The sequence below is a fragment of the Manihot esculenta genome, chromosome 1 (assembly GCF_001659605.2).
Source record: "Manihot esculenta cultivar AM560-2 chromosome 1, M.esculenta_v8, whole genome shotgun sequence".
Taxonomy (NCBI): Eukaryota; Viridiplantae; Streptophyta; class Magnoliopsida; order Malpighiales; family Euphorbiaceae; genus Manihot; species Manihot esculenta.
In genome coordinates, this window is record NC_035161.2 from 20,126,053 (window position 1) to 20,150,197 (window position 24,145).

Consider the following 24,145-nt stretch of genomic DNA (forward strand, 5'->3'; position numbering starts at 1 on the left):
TTTTTTTTTTTCACTCTCTTTCTGAATCTCTATCTCTTACTTATTACTCTGAACATCTTACTCTGATATCCTCTGCTACTCTCACATCAGCCACTACCCTACTAAAGTCCACAAAACAGACACATCAAAAGTGAACATACCTGGCACCACTGGGTCTGATGTGGCTGCCTCTTGCTGAACAGCTCTACCCGAAAATGTCCGCTGGGACTGAGCCATCCAAGGCGCAGTAGGACACTCACGTGTTATGTGCCCTTCCTGTCCGCACGTAAAACAAGCTGTTGTCCCTGCAAGACAGACTCCCTTATGCATCCTTCCACATCTCACACACGCTAGTCTCAATCGCTTCCACAACCTGCCCTTTCTAGTCCTACCCCAGTCCTTTTTCTTTGACCGTCTAAGACCTCTGACCTTTTTCTTGCTAGTGCTCCCCCATTTCACTCCTTTTGAGGTAGCTGTACTCCAAGTAGAGGGATCATTCTCTCCTATACCTGAAATCTTAGAATCCTTGGTTTGAACATCTTCTAAAGACTCTTCATCCATATTCACCTGCAAACCGACCTCCCTTTTCTGCATATCTAACGCTATTTTGCTCCTATCTCCAGATACTCTCCCTAGATCCATTCTTTCCCTGCTTTCATCAAAAGACCCTTCAGACGGATCTGAATCAATCTGAGGACTAACACCACTCATCTTAGCCCTTCTGAAAACACAAAACACAAATAGACAAATATTAGCACACATATAGTTCATATGAAAGACACATGAACGTACAACATATACATGCATAACATACATCATGGCATTTCACATTATCATGCAAAACAAAACTTAACACCCTAGTGGACATGATTTTACTTATTGTGCTTGCCTTTCTATGACTGAATCAACCTCTTTCCGATGTGGGAGCTCTAATCCTTGAACAAAAATGCTCACACACCGTACTCTTGAGGAAACTATGCTCTGATACCATCTGTAACAGCCCGGAAACCGGTACCCCTCTGTAACGGCCCAAACTGCTCGGCGCTAGGATCCAGATCGGCTTAAGGCCGCTAGAACCCGTAGCAAGCCTAACCTGAACTCCAATCATCCCATACATGATCCGACTCGACTACTAGCCTTTCAAACTTTTTCTGTAAAACTACCAGACTTAACCTTAAAAACAATCAGATATACCAATCTGAAATAGCCCCCTAGGCTCACACCAGTAACTCTGTCCGTAGAGTCACGGGACTCAAACCCGGTCTTCCCTCACGGTCTAGTCTCGGGTCAAAGGAATCAAACCCTATCTTCCCTCACAGTTAAATTTTACTAAAGTTTTGGCAACACAACAGCTATTAAGCCTGGTTTGACTCATTTCTCATCAAGAAACTTAAAACAGGATACATGCATACACAAGGGATAAACAAACACTAGGCAAAGCACATTCTAAACCATAACACACTAACTTACTATCTATTACATGCCTTTACATATATCTCTTTAATTTACATCATGTCCGCACTAAGCTATTACACATGCAGTCCTTTAAACCATACTCTGCTGCTTCACTTCCCAACTAACTCTGAACCTGCAAAACTGGGATTAAGGGAAAGGGATGAGCTTCTAAAGCCCAGTGAGTAGAAACACTGAAAAAAGTTCATTAATACACACGTACATGAAATGTGGCACAACACAAACATTTCACATCTCGGATTAGACATGACCTCAAAACTCCCTCTGTCGGCACCCGATTCCCGAAGGAACTCACACAGGATTTTCACTACCATGACAGATCGTGGGCTATTGATGTCGCCTTGGTCCAATCCCCACTATCAATAAATAATGCAATGCACCATATTCGTGATTCTAATGCAATCACCCTATTACATAATATGGCATCCATGATGCATGAACTATGCTAAAGCATTCCATTTTCTCAGTATAAAAGATTAAGTTTAGTTCTACTCACCTCTGCTCCTCTAGCAGAAAACTGAACTGACTCGGCAACACCTACCACTGGTGACCTCCTCGATCTCTCGGGTCCAATCCTATACAAATGGACTCAAATGAGGTGTCAAACAAACTCTAAACAACTCATAAACACCTCTTAAACATCTTCCCAAAACCCCTCTAAAAGCTCTTAGAACAATCACATAAAGCATACAAAAGAAGGCTGGACAGAACACTTTCGGCGGCAGGCTCGGCTGTCGAATGTCCTCTCCAGAGCCGAAACTCAAGCACCTTCGGCGGCCGAATCTCTACTTTCGGCTGCCGAACCCTTTCGGGGGCAAGGTTCGGGGACTGAAACACACTCCAGAGATGAAAGTCTCTAACCTTCGGCGGCCGAATCCCTCTTCCAGAGCCGAACATCAAAACTCTCGGGGGTGAGCTGTGGCAATCAAAGCCACCTCTCAAGGGGTTCGGCGGCCGAACCTGAGTTCATCCAGAACTCAGTTTCGGTCACCACCTAGCTCCTCACACCATTCCAACACTCACAACATGCATAACACAACTCCTAACACACATATACTCAATTATATGCACAAAAGGTCCAAAACTAACTTACAACCCCAACAAAAACAACAAACATAACACATAAACATACTTTCATCATCAAAACACCAAAAACATACTTAAAACCCTAAATATGCATTTCTACCCATAACCTCCATAAAACCTCTATAAATCGTCAACAGAAGCTCAGAATCTTCACTTACCTCTTGATAACAAGAAGCTGAACGATCTGAACTGAAAGATATGAACTTCAACTTCTCCAAACTTCACAACTTCTTTTTTTGCCTTTAAACCTTCAAAACCACAAAACAACTCTTTAAATCTTTCCAAACTTTGATAAAACCAAGCAAGTGACTCATGGAGACGTGGCCTCACCTCAAGAAGTGAAAGGAAAGTGAAATCTATCCATTTCACCGACTGGAGGCGCTGATATAGAGGGCTGGCCGACTCACCTTCGGCTGCCAAACCTGCATGCAAAACCATGCAACGTTCGGGGGCCGAACATGACCTTCGGAAGCCGAATCTATAGCACTTTCGGCGGCCGAACATTACCTTCGGCGGCCGAACATGGCAAAAGTCCCCATTGTCTTTTCTCTTCAAAACTCAATCCAAAACTCATTCAAAACCTATAAAACCACTTAAAACATTTAGAAAACTATTGTGTTACCCTTCTAGAAGCTCCGACATCCTCGAATTCCACCGGACTGTAAGAATTCCGATGCCTAATCTAGCCGGGTATTACAAAACCTTTCTTCTTTACTTTTGCTTACAACTGATGTCTGTGAAAGTCTTGACCGTTCCTCTTCTCCATCTTTACTCCTTTATTTTAGGGTATTTCCTATTTGTAACCTTTTTTATAGAAATGAATAGGGGTACATTCTTTCCCTCTTCTTCTTTTATTGGTGAAAGTTCTGTCTCTGAATCTTTCTTCGACAGCCGCATTTCCACTTCTGTAGATAACAAGATTCCTGCGGAGGATACCATCCTGGTATACGAAGAGCAGCTCAAGGCGGGACTTTATGAAGATACGAAAGTGATCAAGAAGCATACTACTCAGCTCTATGTATTGGTTGAGAACTGCAAACAACCTAATTATATTAGGCTTATGAATGGGTCTTGTACCTGCTATAGTGTTAGTCTCTTTAATGGTTTCTAGTGCGGAGACTCTTGAAGAGTGGGTAGGATTGTACAAGATTGATCCTGAAGGCCAGGCCATAAGGCTTTACCTAGATGGACAACATCTTCCCATAGAATGAGGTTAAGCAAGAGGGAGAGGGACAAACTAAGGAAAATTTTATAGACCGGGTCTTTGCTAATAGTATAATAGATGTAGAAAATACTTACATAATAGAGAAAACTGAAGACCTCTCTCTTCCCATGTGATCTTTTGTAATAAAAAAATATATTTTGCACATCTCATCATTATTCTTACTAGTTTTTATATGTTTCGTATTTGGCCTCATCCAATCATCGCCACTAACGATTTTAAAATATCTTTTATCAATTGGCTAAGGGATTACCGCCCAATCAATCCATGAACCTAGTGATCACCATTTTTTGCCTAAAAAGAAGCTAAGGCTAGTTCACTTAGTATGGCCTAACACTGATTAATGGACATAAAATAATTTGGAGAATTTTTGCAAAACAGGATCAATACCTAGATACGTGGCCAGGCAGACTCCCGCCTTCCGAGCATGAAATGTCTTTAAGAAATTTTACAATATGGAACTTACAGCCGATCGCGCGTCTTGAGGCTTGATCATAAGAATCATCCTATCACCTTTAATTCTGATCGACACCTTTGTCTTTTGGGAATTGGCACCCGTAGGTTCACTTATTGACTGCTCATCCGGTAGCCTAACATGAGACGCTTTGTTTTGCGAGACTAATACCCGGATCGTGGTCTGACGGAACTCATCTTGTGGCCTGACATGAATGTCTCTTTTAGTGGGACTAACACCTAGTCTTTTGGCCTAGCGAAACCCACCTTGTGGCCTGACAAGAATGCATTTTCAGTGGGACCAACGCCCGAATTGTGTCTTGGCAGGAATGCCTTTTTTAGTGAGATTAATGTCTAAATTGTGGCCTAGCAGAATCCGCCTTGTGGCCTAGCGGAACATGTCTTGTGGCCTGGTAAGAATGCCTTTTTTAGTTGGGACCAACTCTCAAATTGTGGCCCGGCAGAACTCACCTTGTGGCCTGACATGAGTGTCCTTAATCTTTTTTCTTTTTGAAGAAGGCAATCCCATGGTTCCTTGTCACTGAAGAGTACAACATATAAAAATAAATACCTCATTAACACTTATTGATAAAATTTCTTCAGATTACAAATACTCCAGGAGTGAAAAATAACTCGGCCATCTAACTTAGCCAACTTATAAGACCCTGGGCGAATGACCTTCATGACCCTAAATGGTCTTTTTCAGGTTTTGCCCAACATACTAGACTCAACATTACCACTTGTTATATCTATTCTTTTAAGGACTAGGTCTTCCACATTAGAAGCACTCGGCTTGACTCTACTATTGAATATTTTGCACATTTTGTTTTTGTAGACTGCCATTCTGATCGCGGCCTTTTCTCATAGAAATTTGGCTTGATCCAAATTAAATTGCATTTCTTTGGGATGGCCTGAAATCTTGGATTGTTGTGTCTTAAAGCTGCTTACTTGGATTTCCACGAGGATTATTGCCTCGGCCCCATATACAAGGGAAAAGGGCATTTCTCCTGTAGCTATCCTCGGGATTGTTCTGTATGCCCATAGTATGTGGGGTAATTCCTCAGGCTAGTTTCTCTTGGCTTTGCCGAGCTTTTTCTTTAACGCTTGTAGGATGGTCCTTCTTGTAACCTCGGTCATTCCATTGGTCTATGGGTGATAGGTCAAGCTAAACCTTAAGTCAATTTTCCATTTTCTATAGAAATCTTTAAACTTATAGCTAGCAAACTGAGTTCCATTGTCAGTGATTACTATCTTTGGGATTTCAAACCGAGTAAAGATGTTTTTGCTGATGAATGAGATCGGTTGTTGAGTGGTGATGTACTACACTGCCTCAGTTTCGGCCCATATGCTAAAATGATTCACTGCCACAATTACAAACTTTTTCGACCTAGCTGCCTTCGAGAAAGGGCCAAGGATGTCTATTCCCCATTGAAAGAAAGGCCAATGGCTCCCAATTGCCGCTTGCATCTCTCCCTTAAGTCCTTGGAATTTTTGCATGTACTTGACACCTTCGACACTTCTGGATAAGCTGCTTCGCATCTTGCATTTTCATTGGCCAGTAATAACCTTGTTTGAATGCTTTCCAGGAGATCGTCCAATCTCCTTCATGGCTCCCATAATCACCTTCATAAATGTTCTTTAGGATTTTCTAGCCTTTTTCTTCCATAACATAATGCAGCCATGGTTGAGTGGAGGACCTCCTATACAACTAGACATTAATTAGCACATATTTAGAGAATTTTCTTATTACCTGTTTAGCCAGCAATTCATCGGCCGACAGATCATTCTTTGTCAAAAACTTGTATACAAGCATCATCCATAATTCCCCTTCCTCTATAGGAAAAGACTCTTCTTTGTCAGTTACCGAAGTGTGCAGCTCCTCGAATTGAAATAGTTGAGTCAAGTATTGTTCACTTACTGTCGCCATTTTGGCTAAAAAATCATCCTCTTCATTGTCACCTCTAGCCATCTGGTGAAGCTCGCAATTGCCTTGCCTGTCTTTGATCCTCTCCATTAAGGTTGAACCTTTCCTTGTATTTGACAAGGTTCAGATCTCGAACTTTAAATTATCCCTGGCACTAATTAACTACCAACTGTGAGACTAAAACCAATGAATTTCTGTATACCTAATTCCTTGATGATTTTTAAGGCCATTATTACAGTCTCATACTCGGCTATATTGTTAGTGGCGTTAAAGGTGAGTTTTTTTGTGTACCGAAGCCTTATCCTTGTTTGACTTTGCAAAAGAATCCCAATTCTAGAACCTCCGGCTCTGCAAGCTCCATTCGCCCATACCTTCCACTCCTTCATGGTTGATTCAAGGGATTCCAAAGGTTCTAAAGGCAGAGTCATTTCTACGATAAAATCTGCTACTGCTTAGGCTTTCATAGCTTTCTTGGGACATACCTGATATCGAAGGCTGATAATATTACCGTCTAAGTGGATAGCCGCCCTAACAACTCTAGCCTTTCACAGAAGATTATCTATCCTGACTTCTATTCTATATGACTCAAAATATGCTCGTAACTTTGTGGCTGACATCAATACTGCAAATACCAATTTTTCGAGAGGAGGATAGTTCAACTCTGCCTCTGTAACGACCCGGAAATCAAACCGCTACCAGCGCTAGGACCCAGGTCGGCTTAAGGCCGCCGGGACCCGTAGCAAGCCTAACATGCATCCTGTTAACCTGTTTAATCCCATACATGATCAACAACATACATAAAAATTAAAACTTTTCTTTCATTCATTTTCTCATGTACCAACCTCAACCTGTGCATGCACTGAACATAAACATAACCATAACATCGACCCCTCTGTGGGATCTCATCAAAGCCCCAATGGGCGATATAACATGCGTTGAGTTGGTTCACATATACATCATAAAACACATGCGATCATGTATTTAAAAGGGATAACAACATACTATGGTCAAGCACACTTCTAACATCCTTAAACATGATTACATTACATATCTATACTGTACTTTTATATTATATCATTCTACAATTCGTCATGTCCACATTCTATCTATTACATACACAAGACTTCATTACTCTTGCTGACCTCCTGGTCTACACTGTACCTGTAAACCTGGGGGTTAAGGGAGAGGGGTGAGCTACAAGAGCCCAGTGAGCAGAATAATAATAAAACATTTAAAACGTATGATAACATGAAATGCATCACATCACAGCTAATCACATCAAGGATGAATTTGTCACCAATAGTCCCCTACATGGTCCAACTGTGCCAGGGGCGTAGAATGGGCCTCGCTGGTCTTTCTCTTACATAACATGGTCCAACTGTGCCAGGGGCGTAGAATGGGCCTCGCTGGTCTTTCTCTTACATAACATAACATAACATAACATGGTCCAACTGTGCCAGGGGTGTAGAATGGGCCTCGCTGGTCTTTCTCTTACATAGTGCCAGGGGCGTAGAATGGGCCTCACTGGTCTTCCGTACCGTATCATCATCATCATAACATATGAGGACTAAAGGATCATCCAACATTCATCCACATCATCAGCATATTATGCAATGCAACATATTCGTGAGTTCTAATGCAAACACCCTATTATATCTCATGGCATTCATGATGCATGAATCATGCTAAAACTGATTTATTTATTTTAAAGCATAGAAAGTTATTCCACTCACCTCTGGCTGAAGCTCTACTGACTCAGAAGCAGCTGAACTCACTGCTGGGGTCCTCGGTTCCTCGGGTCCGAACCTACACAGGTGGACTCAAATGAGGGACCAAACAACTAGAACATAACTCTAAAAACATCCCCCAAAAACCCCCTAGAACATCATGAAACAATCATAGAAAAACATGCAAAAGAGGGCTGGACAGGGCACTTTCAGCGGCAGGTTCGGCGGCCGAAAGTCCCTCCAGAGCCGAAAGTCAGGCAGGTTCGACGGCACCTTCGGCGGCCGAAACTCCCAGACAGAGGCGAAACTCATGCATGTTCGGCGGCACTTTCGGCAGCCGAAACTCCCAGACAGAGGCAAACGTCCTCTTTCAGGGGCAAGCTTCGGCAGCCGAAGGCTGCTTCCACAAGCATGTTCGGCGGCCGAAAGTTCCTTCGGCTGCCGAACCTGGTTTCTCCCTTAGTGGCAGAAACTCAGCTCTTCTATGCATATACGCCTCCCATTCCATCCAAACATGCATAAACCTATTCTACAACACACATATACATCATACAAGCTCCTAGGGGCTTCAAACTATCCTAAGCCCCCTCTACAACACATCAAACATGCATTGGCAAGCCACATTGTTCAAAAACACAACATAAACTCAAAAACCTAACTATAAGCTAAACATGCATTCTACCCCATAGATCTTCATAAAACTTACTGAAAACATGGAATGAGCTTAAGATCGGCTCTTACCTCTTGAAGATCGAGAGAGAGACGACCTAATCTTGGAGATGGGAGATTTTCAACTTCCTTGGGTCTCCAAGCTCAAAACTTGCTCAAAACTTGAAAATCCTCAAAACAAAGCAAAAACTTGTGAAAATCTTGAAAGATTTGAAGGAAGAACTCAAAGATTGGTGAGGAACGGCGGAGAACTCACCTTGGCCGACAATGGGGAGAAAAGCTCGCCCGTTTTCGGCTAAGGGACCCTTTTATAGTGGCTGGTCAGGCCACGTTCGGGGGCCGAACGTGCCTCCACATGCATGCCATGTTCGGCGGCCGAACTTGAGGTTCGGCGGCCGAACCTGGACTTCCCTCACTTATGCCTTCGGGGGCCTAAGGCACACCCGAAATGCCTGCATGTTCGGCGGCCAAACCTGAGTTTTCCTTCAAGGCTATTTTCATTCAAAACTCATTTTCCGTTTTACTAAAAATCATCAAAAACATTAAAACATTTCATAAAAAATATGATTTTACCCTTCTAGAGGTCTCCGACATCCGTGATTCCTCCGGACGGTAGGAATTCCGATACTGGAGTCTAGCCGGGTATTACAGCCTCATTCAAGGCTTGGCTAACATAATAGACTGGGCTTTGCTCCCCATTGTCCTCACGGAAGAGCATTGAGCAAAGTGTTTTCTGCATTACTATACAAAAACAAAACCTCACTTTCAACCGGCGAGTTAGTGATGGGGGAGATGATAAAAAGGTTTTTTAAACTTTTAAATGCTTCTGTGCATTCTTTTCCCCATACAAACATACCTTTACCTTTTAGGGCCTTAAAAAACGGGAGTCATCTTTTAGCCGAGCACGATATAAACTGGTCCAGTGCTGTGACTCGCCCATTCAACTTATGTACTTCATTAATGGTTTTGGACACTTCCATATTTTAGATGGCACTGATCTTTTCAGAGTTTGCCTTTATGCCTCTTTCTGATACTATATACCCCAAAAATTTTCCAATTTTTACTTTGAAGGTGCACTTTTCAGGGTTTAATTTCATAACTGCCTTGTCCAGTATTTCAAAGACTTTCTGGATATCATCCAGATGGTCTTTCAAGGATCGACTGTTTACCACCATGTCATCCACGTACACTTCGACTGTGGACCCCACCATACTTTTTAAAATGCCTGACACCAGCCATTGGTAAGTCGTCCCTGCATTTTTTAGTCCAAATGTCATCACCTTGTAACAAAAAACTCCTTCATTTGTGATGAATGTAGTATTCTCTGCATTTTCGGTATCCATCATGATTTGGTGATAACCTGAAATGGCATCAAGAAAGGAAATACTGCGTGACCTGAGGTCGAGTCTACTAACCTGTTGATAGATAACAATGGGTAATGATCTTTCGGACACGTTTTATTCAAGTTAGTGAAATCTACGCACATTCTCCATTTCTCGTTGGCCTTCTTCATTAGGATCACATTGGCGAGCCATGTAGGATACTAGACCTCCTTTATCAATCATGCACTTAATAGTTTGTTAACCTCTTCTTTGATCACCTACTACCTCTCCGATGCGAATGACTCGCGGTTGTCGAAGCCGGTCAAAAATAACCTTTCTAGTTATCAATAATTTTACAACTGCAGATAGTGGTAAAATGATTGAATCCATAAGGAATTGAGGACTTACCTATCCTCCTTATCAAGACCAAGAGAATGCACTGAAAGTAAACTGAAAGCAAAGTAACTGAAAGCAAAATAAAAATAAAGTGCAATAAAAGTAAAAAGGGGGTTTTGGGATTGATTGAATTGATCTAATACTGAAAGCAATAAAAGAAAGTGAATAATAAAAATAAGAGATTTCAATAATGAGAAAGATCTAGTTGAAGAGTTGGATCCACTTCAGTTGTTGGGATTGATCATTGACACTTAGTTTCTCTTGATAGATTTAATAGATTAGTTATGGAGATGAAAAACGCTTCTCACCTCCATGTCTCTCCTTAATTATAAACCAATTAGGGAACGTCCTTTAATTAATCACTAATCAACAAGTTACTAAGGAACGTCCTTGGGCCTTAGGCATCAAAACAACTATCAATTGCATTAAGAAATAGAGAGATCCAATCCTAGCTACCCAAACATATGGTGATATTGCTAGATTATGCAACTTCCTTAGTTTTTACACCAAGTGTTCTTGTGTTTGAACAATCCAGGCAATTACGGACTTAAAATTATTCAAACTAACAATATATTACCTTACAATCAAGAATCAAGTGGCCACATTGATCATAATAACAAAGCAATAATGGAATCAAGCATGAAATTGCATAAATATTGAACAAACCAAAAATAACAATGTATGTTCAGATCTCACAATCCACAAAATAACTAAAGTTTCAACCAATCTTCAACTAGAATAAAAGGTTTCAGCCACTCATGGCTGAAACAAAACCAAGAAAAATAAAGAAAAGAAGAAGAAGATGAAGAACCCGAAGGTGGAGAAGAGATGGGGCGCCGACCAAGGCTTGGAGCCGAATGGGAGAAGGAGTTGTGGAAGAAGGGCTTGTGCGGCTGGTTAAGGGGGGTTTAAATAGAGATTAGATGTTGCCCTAGCCGCCCTTGCTGCCCATACTGCCCAAATCTTGCATTAATGAGGTGGAGCCTCTCTTTTGAATTTTGAATTTTGAATGTGCAAGATTTGATGTGGCATGTGTGTCTTTTTTTACTTCTTTGACAAGCTGAATATGAATGTACATTTTGAAGATTTGGCTTCTTGAATAAGGAAAAGGATTCTTAAAGATCTTGAATTTCAAACTGCTCTGTTGACTGCACTTTCCTTATTTGCCACTTTCCTTATTTGGCTGAATCTTGATTTTGAATTTTGAATTCTCTCAAGGATTTGAAATTTGAATTTCAAATTGCTTTCCTTATTTGGCTCCTTTCAAGTTGCACTTGGCATGCTCGCTCTCCTTTATTCCATTTAAGGCAGTTTTAGGCGCATTTTCACCAAATTATCTCTTTACACCATTTTCTGTAGAATAAGATTAAAATCACAAAATTAAGTAGAAAAAGTGTAAATGAACATCAATAATATCATAATAAAATGGACTAAATTATGCTCTATCAGCGAACTTTCTTTTCTTTTATTGGACGGTTTGACCATTTTATCAATAGACAACTTATTAGTGATAAGAGCCAGGTCTACCCCTGTTACATCTTTTGGAGACCAAGAAAAAGTGATCACTTAGCAATTTAGTAGCTCTATCAAACTATTCTTTGTTTCACCGGTTAACGCAGTATCGAACCGTACCTTCTGATTCTTACCTAACTGGACCTCTTCTATCGAGTCTACTGGCTCTGACTTTATGTGAGATTCTGATTTTTCTAGAAAATTGATGGACATTGTTACTTTTTCGATGCTTTTTGTGGGGTTTCTATAATATTCTTTGGCCATCTTCGAGTTGTCTTGGACTACAGCTAACCCCCCTGAAGTTAGTAATTTGAGACACATAGTACCTATGTTAATAACTATACCATGACAGTTTAGAACTGGACGCCAAGTATCACATTGTATGCAAGTAGGATATCTACTACCGCGAACTCTGCATACAACTCCTACTTATGCTTCTCGTCACCTAGCACTAGGGAAAGGTTGATGATGTCCAGTACTGCCACGTTCTTACCTCCTAATTCTACTAACGGTTATGAAACTCTGACAAGACTATTTTTATCCAATCTTAACTTGTTAAAAATATTTAAGATGAGAAGATTAACAGAATTACCTGTATCCACCAATACTTGCCTTCATACCTGTTTAGAAGGATCGTGACAACTAGCGGATCATTTTTAAAAGAATCCTATCGCTTTGTCTGCAGTTCCAAGCCTCACTTTCTATTTCGCCCATGGCTCCTACTTAACTGACAGGACATCTTTTTTTACGCGTTTATTTTTTCCTTTACCATCATCAGGCCCTCTGCAATGACATGTATGACCCTAGCCATTTCGAGAGAAAGGAGAAAGCTTTCTTTCTTAATTAAATGGAGTAAGAGATTAGTTTTAATCTAAATGAACAGAAAGGATTCAATGGATTTTCCAGCAATGGAACCAAATGATGCTGGCAAAAAGAGAGTTATGTTGTAATTGGCTAAACTTGCAAGAAAGAGAATATGAGATGGTTGGTACCTACATCAGCCACTCCGATACTCAAGTCGGTAAACTGGAGAATAGGGCGAACGGAGAACTTAAGAGTAGTTGTATAAAAGAATTGCGGACCTTTATGATTGTGTGGTTGTCGAAGCCGGTAAAAAATAATCTTTTTAGTTATCAACAATTTTACAACTGCAGATAGTGGTAAAAGGATCGAATCCACAGGGAATTGATATTTACCTATTTTCCTTATCAAGACCAAAAAAATAAACTGAAAGTAAAATAAAAAAGGGGGAGTTTTGAGATTGATTCAATTAAACTAATACTGAAAGCAATAAAATAAAAAAAAATAATTAAAGTAAAGGAATTCAAATATGAAAAAAGCTCTAGTTGAAGAATTGGATCCACTTCAGTTGTTGGGATTGATCATTGATACTTAGGTTCCTTTGTTTGATTCAATAAATTAGTTATGAAGATGGAAGACGCTTCTCACTACCATATCCATCCTTAAGCATAAATTAATTAGGGAACGTTCTCTAACTAATCACTAATCAATAAGTTGTCAAGGAACATCCTTGGGCCTCAGGCATCTAACAATTGTCAATTGCATTAAGAAATAGAGAGAGCTAATTCTAGCTATCCAAACGCATGGTGATATTGCTAGATTATGCAATTTTCCTAGTTTTTACACCATGAATTACTTGTGTTTGAACAATCCAAGCAATTACGGACTTAAAACTATCCAAACTAACAATTTATTATCTTGCAATCAAGAATCAATTGGCCTTATTGATCAAAATAAGAAAGCAATAATGGAATTAAGCATGAAATTGCATAAATATTGAAAAACAAAAGATAAACAATGTGTGTTCAGATCTCCCAATCCATAAAACAACTAAAGTTTCAACCAATCTTCAACTAGAAAAAAAAGGTTTCTGCCACTCATGGCTGAAACAAAACCAAAAAATAAAGAAAAGAAGAAGAGAAGAAAGTGGTGCGGCGGAAGGAGTGCAAAGGGAAGATGGGCGGTAGAATGTTGGAGAGTGGAAGAGTCTCCTTGTGCGGCACTTGAAGAGATGTATTTATAGCCTTTATGTGTTGCCCTAGGTCTTTTACTTGCTGCCCAAGTTGGTCTTCCTTGCTGCCCAAGTTGGTCTTCCTTGCTGCCCAAGTTGGTCTTCCTTGCTGTCCAAGTTGTTGCCCTTGCCACACAAATTGCATTGATGAGGTGGAGCCTCTTTTTAAATTTTGAATTTTGAATGTGTAAGACTTCGGAGGCAAGTATGTCTTCTTGATATTTGGCTTCCTGAACAAGCTGAATTTTGAATTTCAAATTTTGAATGTGCATTTTCTTGAGATATGGCTTCCTCTATAAGGAAAGGGATTCTAGAAGATTTGAAATTTGAATTTTAAATTGCTCTGCTGACTGCACTTTCCTTATTTAGCACTTTTCTTATTTGGCACTTTCATTATTTATCTTCCCTTCAGCTGAACTTGACTTGGGTAAACAATTTGTTCTCCTTTGTTCCATTTTAGGTAGTTTTAAGAGTATTTTCTCCAAATTATCTCTTTACACCATTTTCTGTAAAATAATATCAAAACCACAAAATTAGACAGGAAAAGTGTAAATTAACATTAATAACATTATAATAAAATAATCTAAATTTGGACCAATCACTTTATCTCTGCGATTGTTGGCTTTTATACTGTAAGGGGATGAAGTTAAATATAGCAGTCCCTGATAATCCGACAATGATATGCTGATTGCTTAATAAGAAATCTCAACAGTTAATCGATCGGTGATCCCGCAATTATCAGCGTAATGGAGATATACTGGCGTTGTGCCTGGTAATATTAACTTTATGCTAAGTCTCAACCTATCTATAGGATGACGAGTCTTAATGATGAATCGGGTGTCACAGTATTCGAGTCTTCCATCACTTAGATAAGACCGAGTTTCAGGTTATTAAATTTTTACTACGTAACCCTATTTCGTAGTCACAGTTCGTGACTCATTTTGAACGATTATTGTGTAATATCAATTATGTTATTTATTAATCATGTATAAGGAGACGATGGAAGTTAAAAAGTAAATATTTAATTTCTTAATTAAATATTTATAGAAATGTATATTTTTTAATGTAAATGGTTCAATTTAAAAAAAAAAATAGTTTATAAGATTTTTTTTTCTACAACTATCTTTTTTAGCACAATTGAATTTTACAATTCTAGGTAAATACTACCATATTTATTTATAAAATTTGAAATTTTAAAATCATATAAACTCTAATATAAATTTATTTAAATAATAAAATATATAATTATTAATAATATAAAAAATTAAAAATAATTTAACCAATCTAATTATTTATTTTTCTTTTCCACTTTTATATATGTTAATTTTTTTCGAACGTGCCTGCGTCTCATCTTCACTTATACTCATAATTTAATATATAATATCTTATAACATATTTATTTTAATAACTAATAAAAATTAATTATTTATTATTATAATAAATAATTATTAATTATTTAAAAAATACTTAAGAGAAATAATAAAATATTAATAATAATTAAATTAAATTGATTCAATAACATGAGTTTTATAAATTAATAATACGAATAGCATAGAATAGTAAAATTACTATTTTTAAATTAAAAATTATAATAAAAATTAACAATAACTTTTATTATTTTTGAATTTTTATAAATAATTTTATATTTTAATAACATCTACTAATTAAATTTAATTTTTTATCTCATTTTTATAATTATATAATATTCAAATAACAATATATTTTTAGTATTTAATAATTCTTATCAAAATTATCTTATTTATCTTCAAATTTTGATTTTTTAATATTATATTTATTCTATAATTCAAATTTTTATTAATTTAAATAATAAAATTATTATCCATAGCAATGTTCTTTAAGTAAATTGAGTGGTTCTCGCTCCCCTCGCGCGCACACACACACATATACATATATTTCAAGATTTTAAAAGAATAATAAATATCTATATTGTTTTCTAACCAATCAAGTAAAAGGATAATTTTTTTTTAAATACTATGAACAGAGTCCAAAATATAGTTTAACCAATTGGAATTCGTCTAAGACAAGATACACCAGTAAATCACATCTCACCAAATCTCCAATATCCCCTATAGATCTAAGAGGATGATCAAAAGTCCAAGACCACTATAAGAAAACACAACTAAATTAGTCATTTCATCTGCAATAACTTTTTGATATATACGAGTGAACTGCGTTGGCCAATTTAACTAAATTAATTGAGGACATTATAACAAAACATTTGTAGATCTCAAATTAATATCGCTGCTATTTTTTAAAAGAGCATTCTCTACTTTAGAATCAATTTCCATAATAAGGCGTCGACTTTTCATATTCTAATTTAACCGAAAGCTAAATATATCTGCATGAAGTTCAGCACTCATCGATGAGCATGTAATCAGGCGAACACAGAAGCCTTTCAACTAGACCCCACACCATTCACGCAAAGCACCCCTTGCGCCAATATCACCCAAATTTTCTTTAGATGCACCATCTGTATTGAATATGCAATATTGATAATCATCCGAGCACCACTGTAAGTGTGATCTCCAATGGAACACTACACCTTCAAATTTTATGCAAGCTGTAAATTAGAACAAAAGAGTCGTTGGTCTAATGAGCTAGTCACATTATGAAAAACATTATCCTTTTGCCATCTCTACAATCATTATAGCTCCAAAAAAAGCACTTGCATAGATGAAAAGCTATGGCATAATATGCACTGAAAATTAAATAGCCTGGATAACCAGTCAACATTGTCCAAATCCAGAAAATAATCAAAGAGAATCAAGACGCCAAATACGAGTTTAAAACTCGAGTGTTTGCGGATAGTCCCGAGAGATATGGAGCATCCTTCCTTAGTTGCACTACAAATAGAATAGCTCATATTTTACATAAATCCTCTCCTCCACCTCTCCCTTTTAGTCATAAGTTTACCATGAAGTAAAAGCCAAACAAAGCAATGTGTGCGCTAAGCAACTGATACCGCCCAAACTTGGCTCTACTGCAGGGGTACCTGTATTCAACAACTCATTTGCAGTTTTAATTGTAAAATTGCCGCTAGGATAGCTTTCCATGTCATTTGGTCCATTGCATTTATTTCAAACACAAAAATGATACTTTCTGCTAACTTGCAATCCTCCTCTGAAAAATAAGGTCGCATAGGGTCCCAATCCCAATCATAATTCTTCTAAAATTAAAACACCATAGCATACTCGGATGACGGAGGTAAAGGACCTATTAGAAAGTCACCCAGAGAATCCTTCTTGATATGGTTGCCATTTCAAAAGATGTAGTCATCCAATTGCAGGCAACCACATATAAAATCTATATATGGAAATTTATGAAAGTTCAATTATTATTCTTCCTTCCCACATTCATGTATATTATAGAGTATTAATACGTACTAGTTAAATAAAATAAAATAAAATAATGAATTGAGCTAAGTAAGAAATTTAGTGAAATAATTTAAAGTTGTGTTGTTTAGTATTTGTGATTACGTATATTATTATACCAGTTTATACAACTCCCAATATTATTAAAAAGTATTTTATTTATACATATTTCATTATAAAAATATATTATTTTATTATAATATATTATCCCTTAACGCTAGTATAATGGCAAGCGGAAAATTGAAAAATTTTACCAAGACATTTTTTTCCTCACCTCTGATCGACAAAATTTCTTCTTGAACTCCATGTTTATAAAAAGCCCATGGCGTGAGAAGAGAACTGCATATAATCTTTAAAAATGTAAAACCTTTTTCACTTTGAGAATATGAAACCACTTGACCTATTAATGAATGGGTTCCAATCATTCTTACAATCAATAGTAAGGTATCCTAATAAAAGAGTATCTGATAATTGATATTATGTGCAAAAATTAGAATATCATTATTTCTAATACCTCTAATTCACTTTTCCACCCTGAGCTCCTTGTAATGGAACCTTTGCATTAAATCAAAATGTAACATAAAAAAAGCGAACCAGGGAGCTATCTGGTCTTTACTATCATCGTTCATCAAAGAAGAAATAGGAGAAAGAGAAACAACAAAGTACACTACTTGGCATTACACTTGCCTAGTTCAGCTCCATAAAAAGGCTGGCTTGAGGATGCATTCCTGCTTCTTTCAAGGAGAGCCCGAGTTTTTCAGAACCATACACAACCCGCGGAAAATTTGAGACCAGACTGTATGTTTCAACATCTAACAAACCCAAAGAATCAACGTAGTCATATATAGACTGGATAGTGGCAGTACTATGGAACCTTCTTTCTTTCCGTTCTCCATTTGGGAAGCGTACCAAAACCTGATTAATGAAAGCAGTTTGAAAATGATACATTAGCTTCAAAGTTTCACATCTTGGCCACAGGAAAAATAAAGAATAGGGATTTCTTGTATAAAGTGTATAGGCATATAATCTTGCCATGTAAAAGCTGAATGGACTACAATAAGTACGTAACTACCAATAAGCAAACAAAGGTTTCCTTCCAACAAATACTGATGAATCAAAAAGAATATGTTGTAAGAATGCAACACTATAACATAAGAAACTCCTGAGGGATTTACTTGAGTGACATCAGGTCCTTTTTCAGGTTCAGCACCAAGTGACAGGGATTTCTCCTCCCGCACTCTAGCCAAAGCAGCCTCCCTTTCTGCAGCCTCAAGAGCTGCCCTCTCTTGAGCCTCTTCTTCCTCCTTGCGCTTCCTCTCTGCTTCAGCAGCTTCCCTCTCTAGACGTTCCTGCTCTTCTTTCCTTTGCCGTTCCCTGGCCTAATAGACAAAAGGGGGGCAAGAGAACAAACAACAGCAAAAAGAGAAATGAACAAGGAAACATCAGCACACATAAGCTTTTAGCCAATGGGAAGAAGTGATATCTTGCCTACACTGAAATAGCATGACCCAAAAAGTAATAGTGTAACTTACTTGATCAGCTTCAAGTGCTGCCCTGTAAGCAGCATCTTGTTCTTCTCTCAACCGCATGTTGTTTCTTCTCTCTTCTGATTCAAGTCTTGCAGCAACAAGGACAGGTGCACTTTCTTCAAGCACTCTCTGTAGTATCATGAGCATTTCTTCAGGAGTTTTTGGACCCTCAACCTGCAGAGGAAGAGAAATTACAATACACTTCTGATCTACATTAATCGATCGAAACCATCTTTCTTGGACTAGCCATTTAACAAATATTGCATCAAAAGTGACCATCAACAACTTTTCCATATCCTGCACTTCCTCAAACATGATATAAAGATAAAAAAAAAATTGTTTATTTTTGGTGGGGGAGGGTGAGGGTGTGGGTGTGGAGGAATAAAGCCAAATAAAGAAGAAAGTAATACTAAACTGCTTTCTTTCTTTCTTTCTGACTAAAATGCTTGCTAAGCCTATAACCACCTTGCTGTTGAAAGTAATTCAGTAACAGCAACAAAGATTTTAAATTTCCTTCCTGGCGGATGAAGTGGAAAGCAAAACCAAAAAACATGTACACATCCACAAAACTGGCAACTATGATGAGATTAAAGTACCAGCTCTTCCTTCAAAATTACTACCAATTCCTTATCATGTTCTCTAGAAAGATGCATTCAGGACATCAGAATTCAAGCATGAACTCTGTGCCACCATTTTCAATCACTCCACTTACCAACATAGAATTGAGTATACATACAAGCTAGTTATGTGTATCAATAGGGAAATTGCTACCTTCAAATTGATATCAAAATGTTAACCTAAGATGATCACTCAATTCCACTGTTATTTTGTTTTCAATGAAGCAAATGCTAACCCCAAAACTTCAATGATTCCCAAAAAATTAATCACATGAGATTGCATTTGCCTGCATGTTAACTTCTGTAATAGAACTATGTAAGGAAAGACAAGCAGGCAACTCTATGTGTCTCCGGTAGTGCCTTCTAGGTTTCCAAGTAGCATATCTTGTTAAATCAAGCATTCAAAAACTTCTCTAGCACAGTTGTTTCAATTGTCATTTTGGGAGTTTTGAATGTAAATGCACACACACAAGAGCATATTATAATATTTCATGTAAAAAATTGGCCCAATACATAATTCTGAACGGGAACTTTACCAGAAAATATCCCTGTATTTTGATTCAACCCTATTAACTAGACTAGGTTTGTAAAAAAACATGCAGTCTTCAAGCTAATGTCATCAGAGTTCATCACGAAATATGGTTATTAGTCGAGTGAAGAGAAAAAAAAAATTATAATGTTCATTTAAAGTAGATTTTACATTTAAGAATTAAAAAAAATCCCATGTAACCCATCAACAACTTTTTTTTCTCTCTATTTAATTTGAACTTAACTCTCTCTCTTTAAACAACCATCTCATTTAAATAGTTGTTGAAGTAGAAAATACAGTTATTAAGTCTTTATTATCCTAACTTACTATAGCCACTGAATTTGTTTCCCTAAACTCCTTAAAATATTTTGTTAGGAAGTTATTTAAATAAGCAAAGCATCCAGCACCAAATGAAATAAGTGGAGATTACTTTGGTTTAATACTGTGGTGATAACAAATATGAGGCCTTCCTGGAAACAAAATGATAAGATTTTTTGGATATTGAACTATGGGTAACAGTATCTACATTTTCTGACTTGTATATCATGTTTCATATTTTAAGTAAATTTTTTATTTTTTATTTTGTGTTCTCATGATGGTAAAAGTCTCATACAAACAACAGCCTCTGGATTTAATAGTTCCGAATTATGCTTTAATCCAGGAAAATACGGTTTAACTACACTAGCAAAATTACAAGGATATGGGAAGTTTCCTATCAACTATCGCTCCATATTAGATACCAGAATCAAATTAAAAAGAGTCCGTGAGACAATCAGCAACGTGAAACTGAACTTATAATTAACCATTTCCCCACAGTACTACACCCCATGTAAAGGACAACACCACAGTAAACATTACCTGTTGAAGCAAAGCGATCCTCTGGTTTGTGGCAGGCATAACCACGGCGCAAAATGGATATTTGGAAGCCTTCAAGCTATTGCTCATCTTAAATCCTTCACTAGCTCGGATGCTTCCTCCCCATGCCACGAAATTCTCATTCACAAACTCGGTAAAAACCTCCGAACAAAGAGTCCTCTCGCAAAACAGAGGCGTGTCCGGATGATCGGGAGAATGCAAGTACACAAACAACAATCTATAGGCGTTTCTCGACCACTGCAACGCATCCATGAACCCTTCAGTAACAAAATTCGGCCTTCTAGAACCATACTCCCTTTCAAACATAGACAAAAAGTCCATTGCCTCTCTCGCCGCTGCCGACACCGAAACTAATTGGGTAGAAGACTCCCCATTCCGACCCGCACTTGGTCCCAGCCCGATCATCCCGAGCGAATAAGACAAAATACCACCAGCAACCCATAAACCAAGACCAACGGCTCCAGAAACTAACCCTAGACTGCCTGAAATCACAGAAAATGGTAACGTAATCAGTTTCCAGGCTAAACCGGGGGCAGCAGCGGCCACACCTCCGGCACCAGAATCAGAGCGGTCATAGAGATCACGAGAGGCTGAACTCGACGATTCCGCGGCGGAACTTCCAACATCGGTGGTAGCAGCTGTAGTGGTGGAGACAGCGTTATTATCAGCATCATTATTGGTGTTAGTGGAGGCAAAATAGGAGATCGCGAGTTCCAAGTCCCAACCATGAGCTTGGAGAATCTCTGTGCACAAATCGGGATCTTCAAGGCCCGTGATCGCTTGAAAATACGCCAATTTATCTGCTACATCAACCATTATATCGCAGAATTCTTAGGATTTATTGGATTCGAAGCAGAGAACAAAGATAGTTCTCTCTTCCTTATTGTTTATCCGGCAGGACTGGAGTGTGCTTAGAAATGGGGACTTTTGAGGGGTTTATGATTATCGACAGAGCGAAGGTTGATGAAGCTTCATGTAGTTTTGGGACGGGATTCCAGAAATGGGCGCGGTTGCTTCTTGAAATTACGGGAGTGCCATCGTCCTTTATCATTGAAAATTTTCGGATTAGTCGATTATGCCGTCTGTCGATTCCGTTGATAATTTTGTTCTGGAAAAGAGACGATTACGTAACTGTCCACGGGAGCTAGGATGCAACGGATCGGATATTTTTCCGAAACCGACCGAACCCTAATAGAACAGATTTAGTTAATTATAATCGGGTTTGGGACGGGTTTGAATTTTAAAAATAATACCCATTGCGAGTTCAAATCGGATTCGAGTTTTATATACAAGGTACCCACTATCCGAATCCGTTTATATAAATAATTAATTTAATATAAAAAATATATTTTATAATAATATTTATAAATTTTTTTTATATATTTTTATTTAAAAATTTAAATTTAAATATTCTTTAGAAATATTAGATTTTTTAAATGAAAATTATTAAAGAAAAATATTTTTTATATAAATTATTAATTAAAATATATAAGATTAAACGGGTTTGGGTTTTATTCGGATAATAATAATCGGGTTTGGAATGGATTCGGATAATTTAAATTAATTTTTAATCGGGTTCGGAACGGGTTTGAATATTACTAATATAAATCGAATTCGGATTTGGGTAGTTTAATTTTCGCGGATACCCTACCCGTTTACATCTCTAACGGGAGCAGACGTTGATTCTCAAAACGGCATGGCGTTTTATTATGCAATATCTCCCGTTTCTGAGTACATTGCTATTGATCATAATTTCTCCCAATATGCAAAATCATTTGCTTGATCCAGCACTTTTGTGATATGGAGAAGCAAGAAATAAAGATAATAAAAATAAATATGCAAAAGTTAGTTTAATGGTTGCCAATAAATAGTGATATGAGCATAAAAATGACAAAGCTTTTCAATAACAATTTGTGCATTAAATTTTTAATATTATTTGAAAAATTAAATTATTTTAGATAAATCCAAAGCATTCGGATGAGAATTGCATTTAGAAAGAATTAAATATTTGAATTGCATTTAGGAAAAATTAAAATAAATATATAAAGATAATTATGGATAAAATGCATCAAAATCACTTGTATTAGTTAATAGCCAGAATCTCTATTTTCTTATACTAGTACATATTTTCTATTAGAAATTTTTATTATAAATAATTTTATTTTGTATTTATACTATATTATATATATGGAAAGATGGAAAGGGGAGAGGAAATAATTAGAATACTTAAAATGTCCCATAATTAATTTTTTAATTACCATTTGTTTTTTTTTGTTTTAATTGATAAAAATTATTATTAATTAAAAAATCTTTAATTGGATTGATTAGTTGGATTAATGTAATACCCGGCTAGAAGTCGGCACCGGAATTCCTGTCGTCTAGTGGAATCCGGGGTGTTGGACTTCTATAGGAAGGTAGGCATTAAGGTTTTCAAAGGTTAAATGATTTGTGATTGAAGAGCAAAGTCTATGGGGACTTTTGCCAAGTTCGGCCGCCGAAGGTAAGTTCGGCCGCCGAAAGTGCCCAATGCTCGGCTTCCGAAGGTCAGATTCGGCCCCCGAATGTTGCATGAGTTTGCATGCGATTTGGCTGCCGAAGCTGAGTTGGCCAGCCAGCTCTTGTGCCTTCCTTAGTCAGCATTTTGGACAGGTGTTAGTTCCACACCCTGTCCAGAAGTTTGGCTACGTCTCCCATATGTTACAGCTCCTGCAGAATTGCTTTATTTTGTTAGTTTTCAAAAAAATGTTGAAGGTTTGAAGCAAAAAGCTTAGGTTTGAGAGTTTATGACTTTGAAGAGGAGTTGAGCCATTTCTCTGTGTTTAGATCGTTCATCTTCTTGTTTACATGAGGTAAGTGAAGATCTTGAACATATTGTTATGTTTTACAGAGGTTTTGTGGAAGTTTGGGTAGAGATGCATGCTTAGGTGAAAAAGGGTGTTTTTGATGGTGTGTGCATGTAAACAGGATTCTGTGATATCTTTGATGTGTTTGTTGGGGTATTTAGGTAGTTTTAGACCCCTTTGTCATATACATGAGAGTATATGTGTGTTGAGGAGTTGAGGTATGCATGTGGTGAGAGCTTGAAGGGATGGAGGAGCTTGTTTGCCGTCGGGGCTGAGTTCTGGATGAACTCAGGTTCGGCAGCCGAAGGTTTATTTGGCCGCCGAACCTCTTGCATGGTGGCTTTGGTTGCCACAGCTTGCCCCCGAGAGTTTTGAATGTTCGGCTCTGTTTGGGGGGTTCGGCCGCCGAAGGTGCTGCCGAAGGTTAGAGACTTTCGTCTCTGGAGTGCCTTTTGGCCCCCGAAACTTGCCCCCGAAAGGGTTCGGCTGCCGAAGCTTGAGATTCGGCCGCTGAAGGTGCTTGAGGTTCGTCTCTGGAGAGGACTTTCAGCCGCCGAACCTGCC

General features: G+C 37.9%; 1 protein-coding gene across 1 annotated transcript; it reads right to left on the reverse strand.

Moving 5' to 3' along the window:
* Nucleotides 1–17,632: 17,632 nt before the first annotated feature.
* Nucleotides 17,633–21,825, reverse strand: LOC110607487 (plant UBX domain-containing protein 10). Its single transcript, XM_021746612.2, has 4 exons — nt 20,721–21,825; nt 18,720–18,890; nt 18,363–18,566; nt 17,633–18,102 (listed from the first exon to the last, which is right to left on the reverse strand). Exons 1-4 carry the CDS (start codon nt 21,552–21,554, stop codon nt 17,875–17,877), a joined length of 1,437 nt encoding a protein of 478 aa, XP_021602304.1. The 5' UTR covers nt 21,555–21,825; the 3' UTR covers nt 17,633–17,874.
* Between the last annotated feature and the right edge of the window lie 2,320 nt (nt 21,826–24,145).

Coding starts and splice junctions, on each gene's coding strand:
- LOC110607487 (XM_021746612.2), bottom strand. CDS start 21,554: ATGGTTGATGTAGCAGATAAATTGGCGTATTTTCAAGCGATCACGGGC. Junction 18,891..20,720: donor GGATCGCTTTGCTTCAACAG/GTAATGTTTACT, acceptor CTTCCTCTGCAG/GTTGAGGGTCCAAAAACTCC. Junction 18,103..18,362: donor AAGGACCTGATGTCACTCAA/GTAAATCCCTCA, acceptor TTCATTAATCAG/GTTTTGGTACGCTTCCCAAA.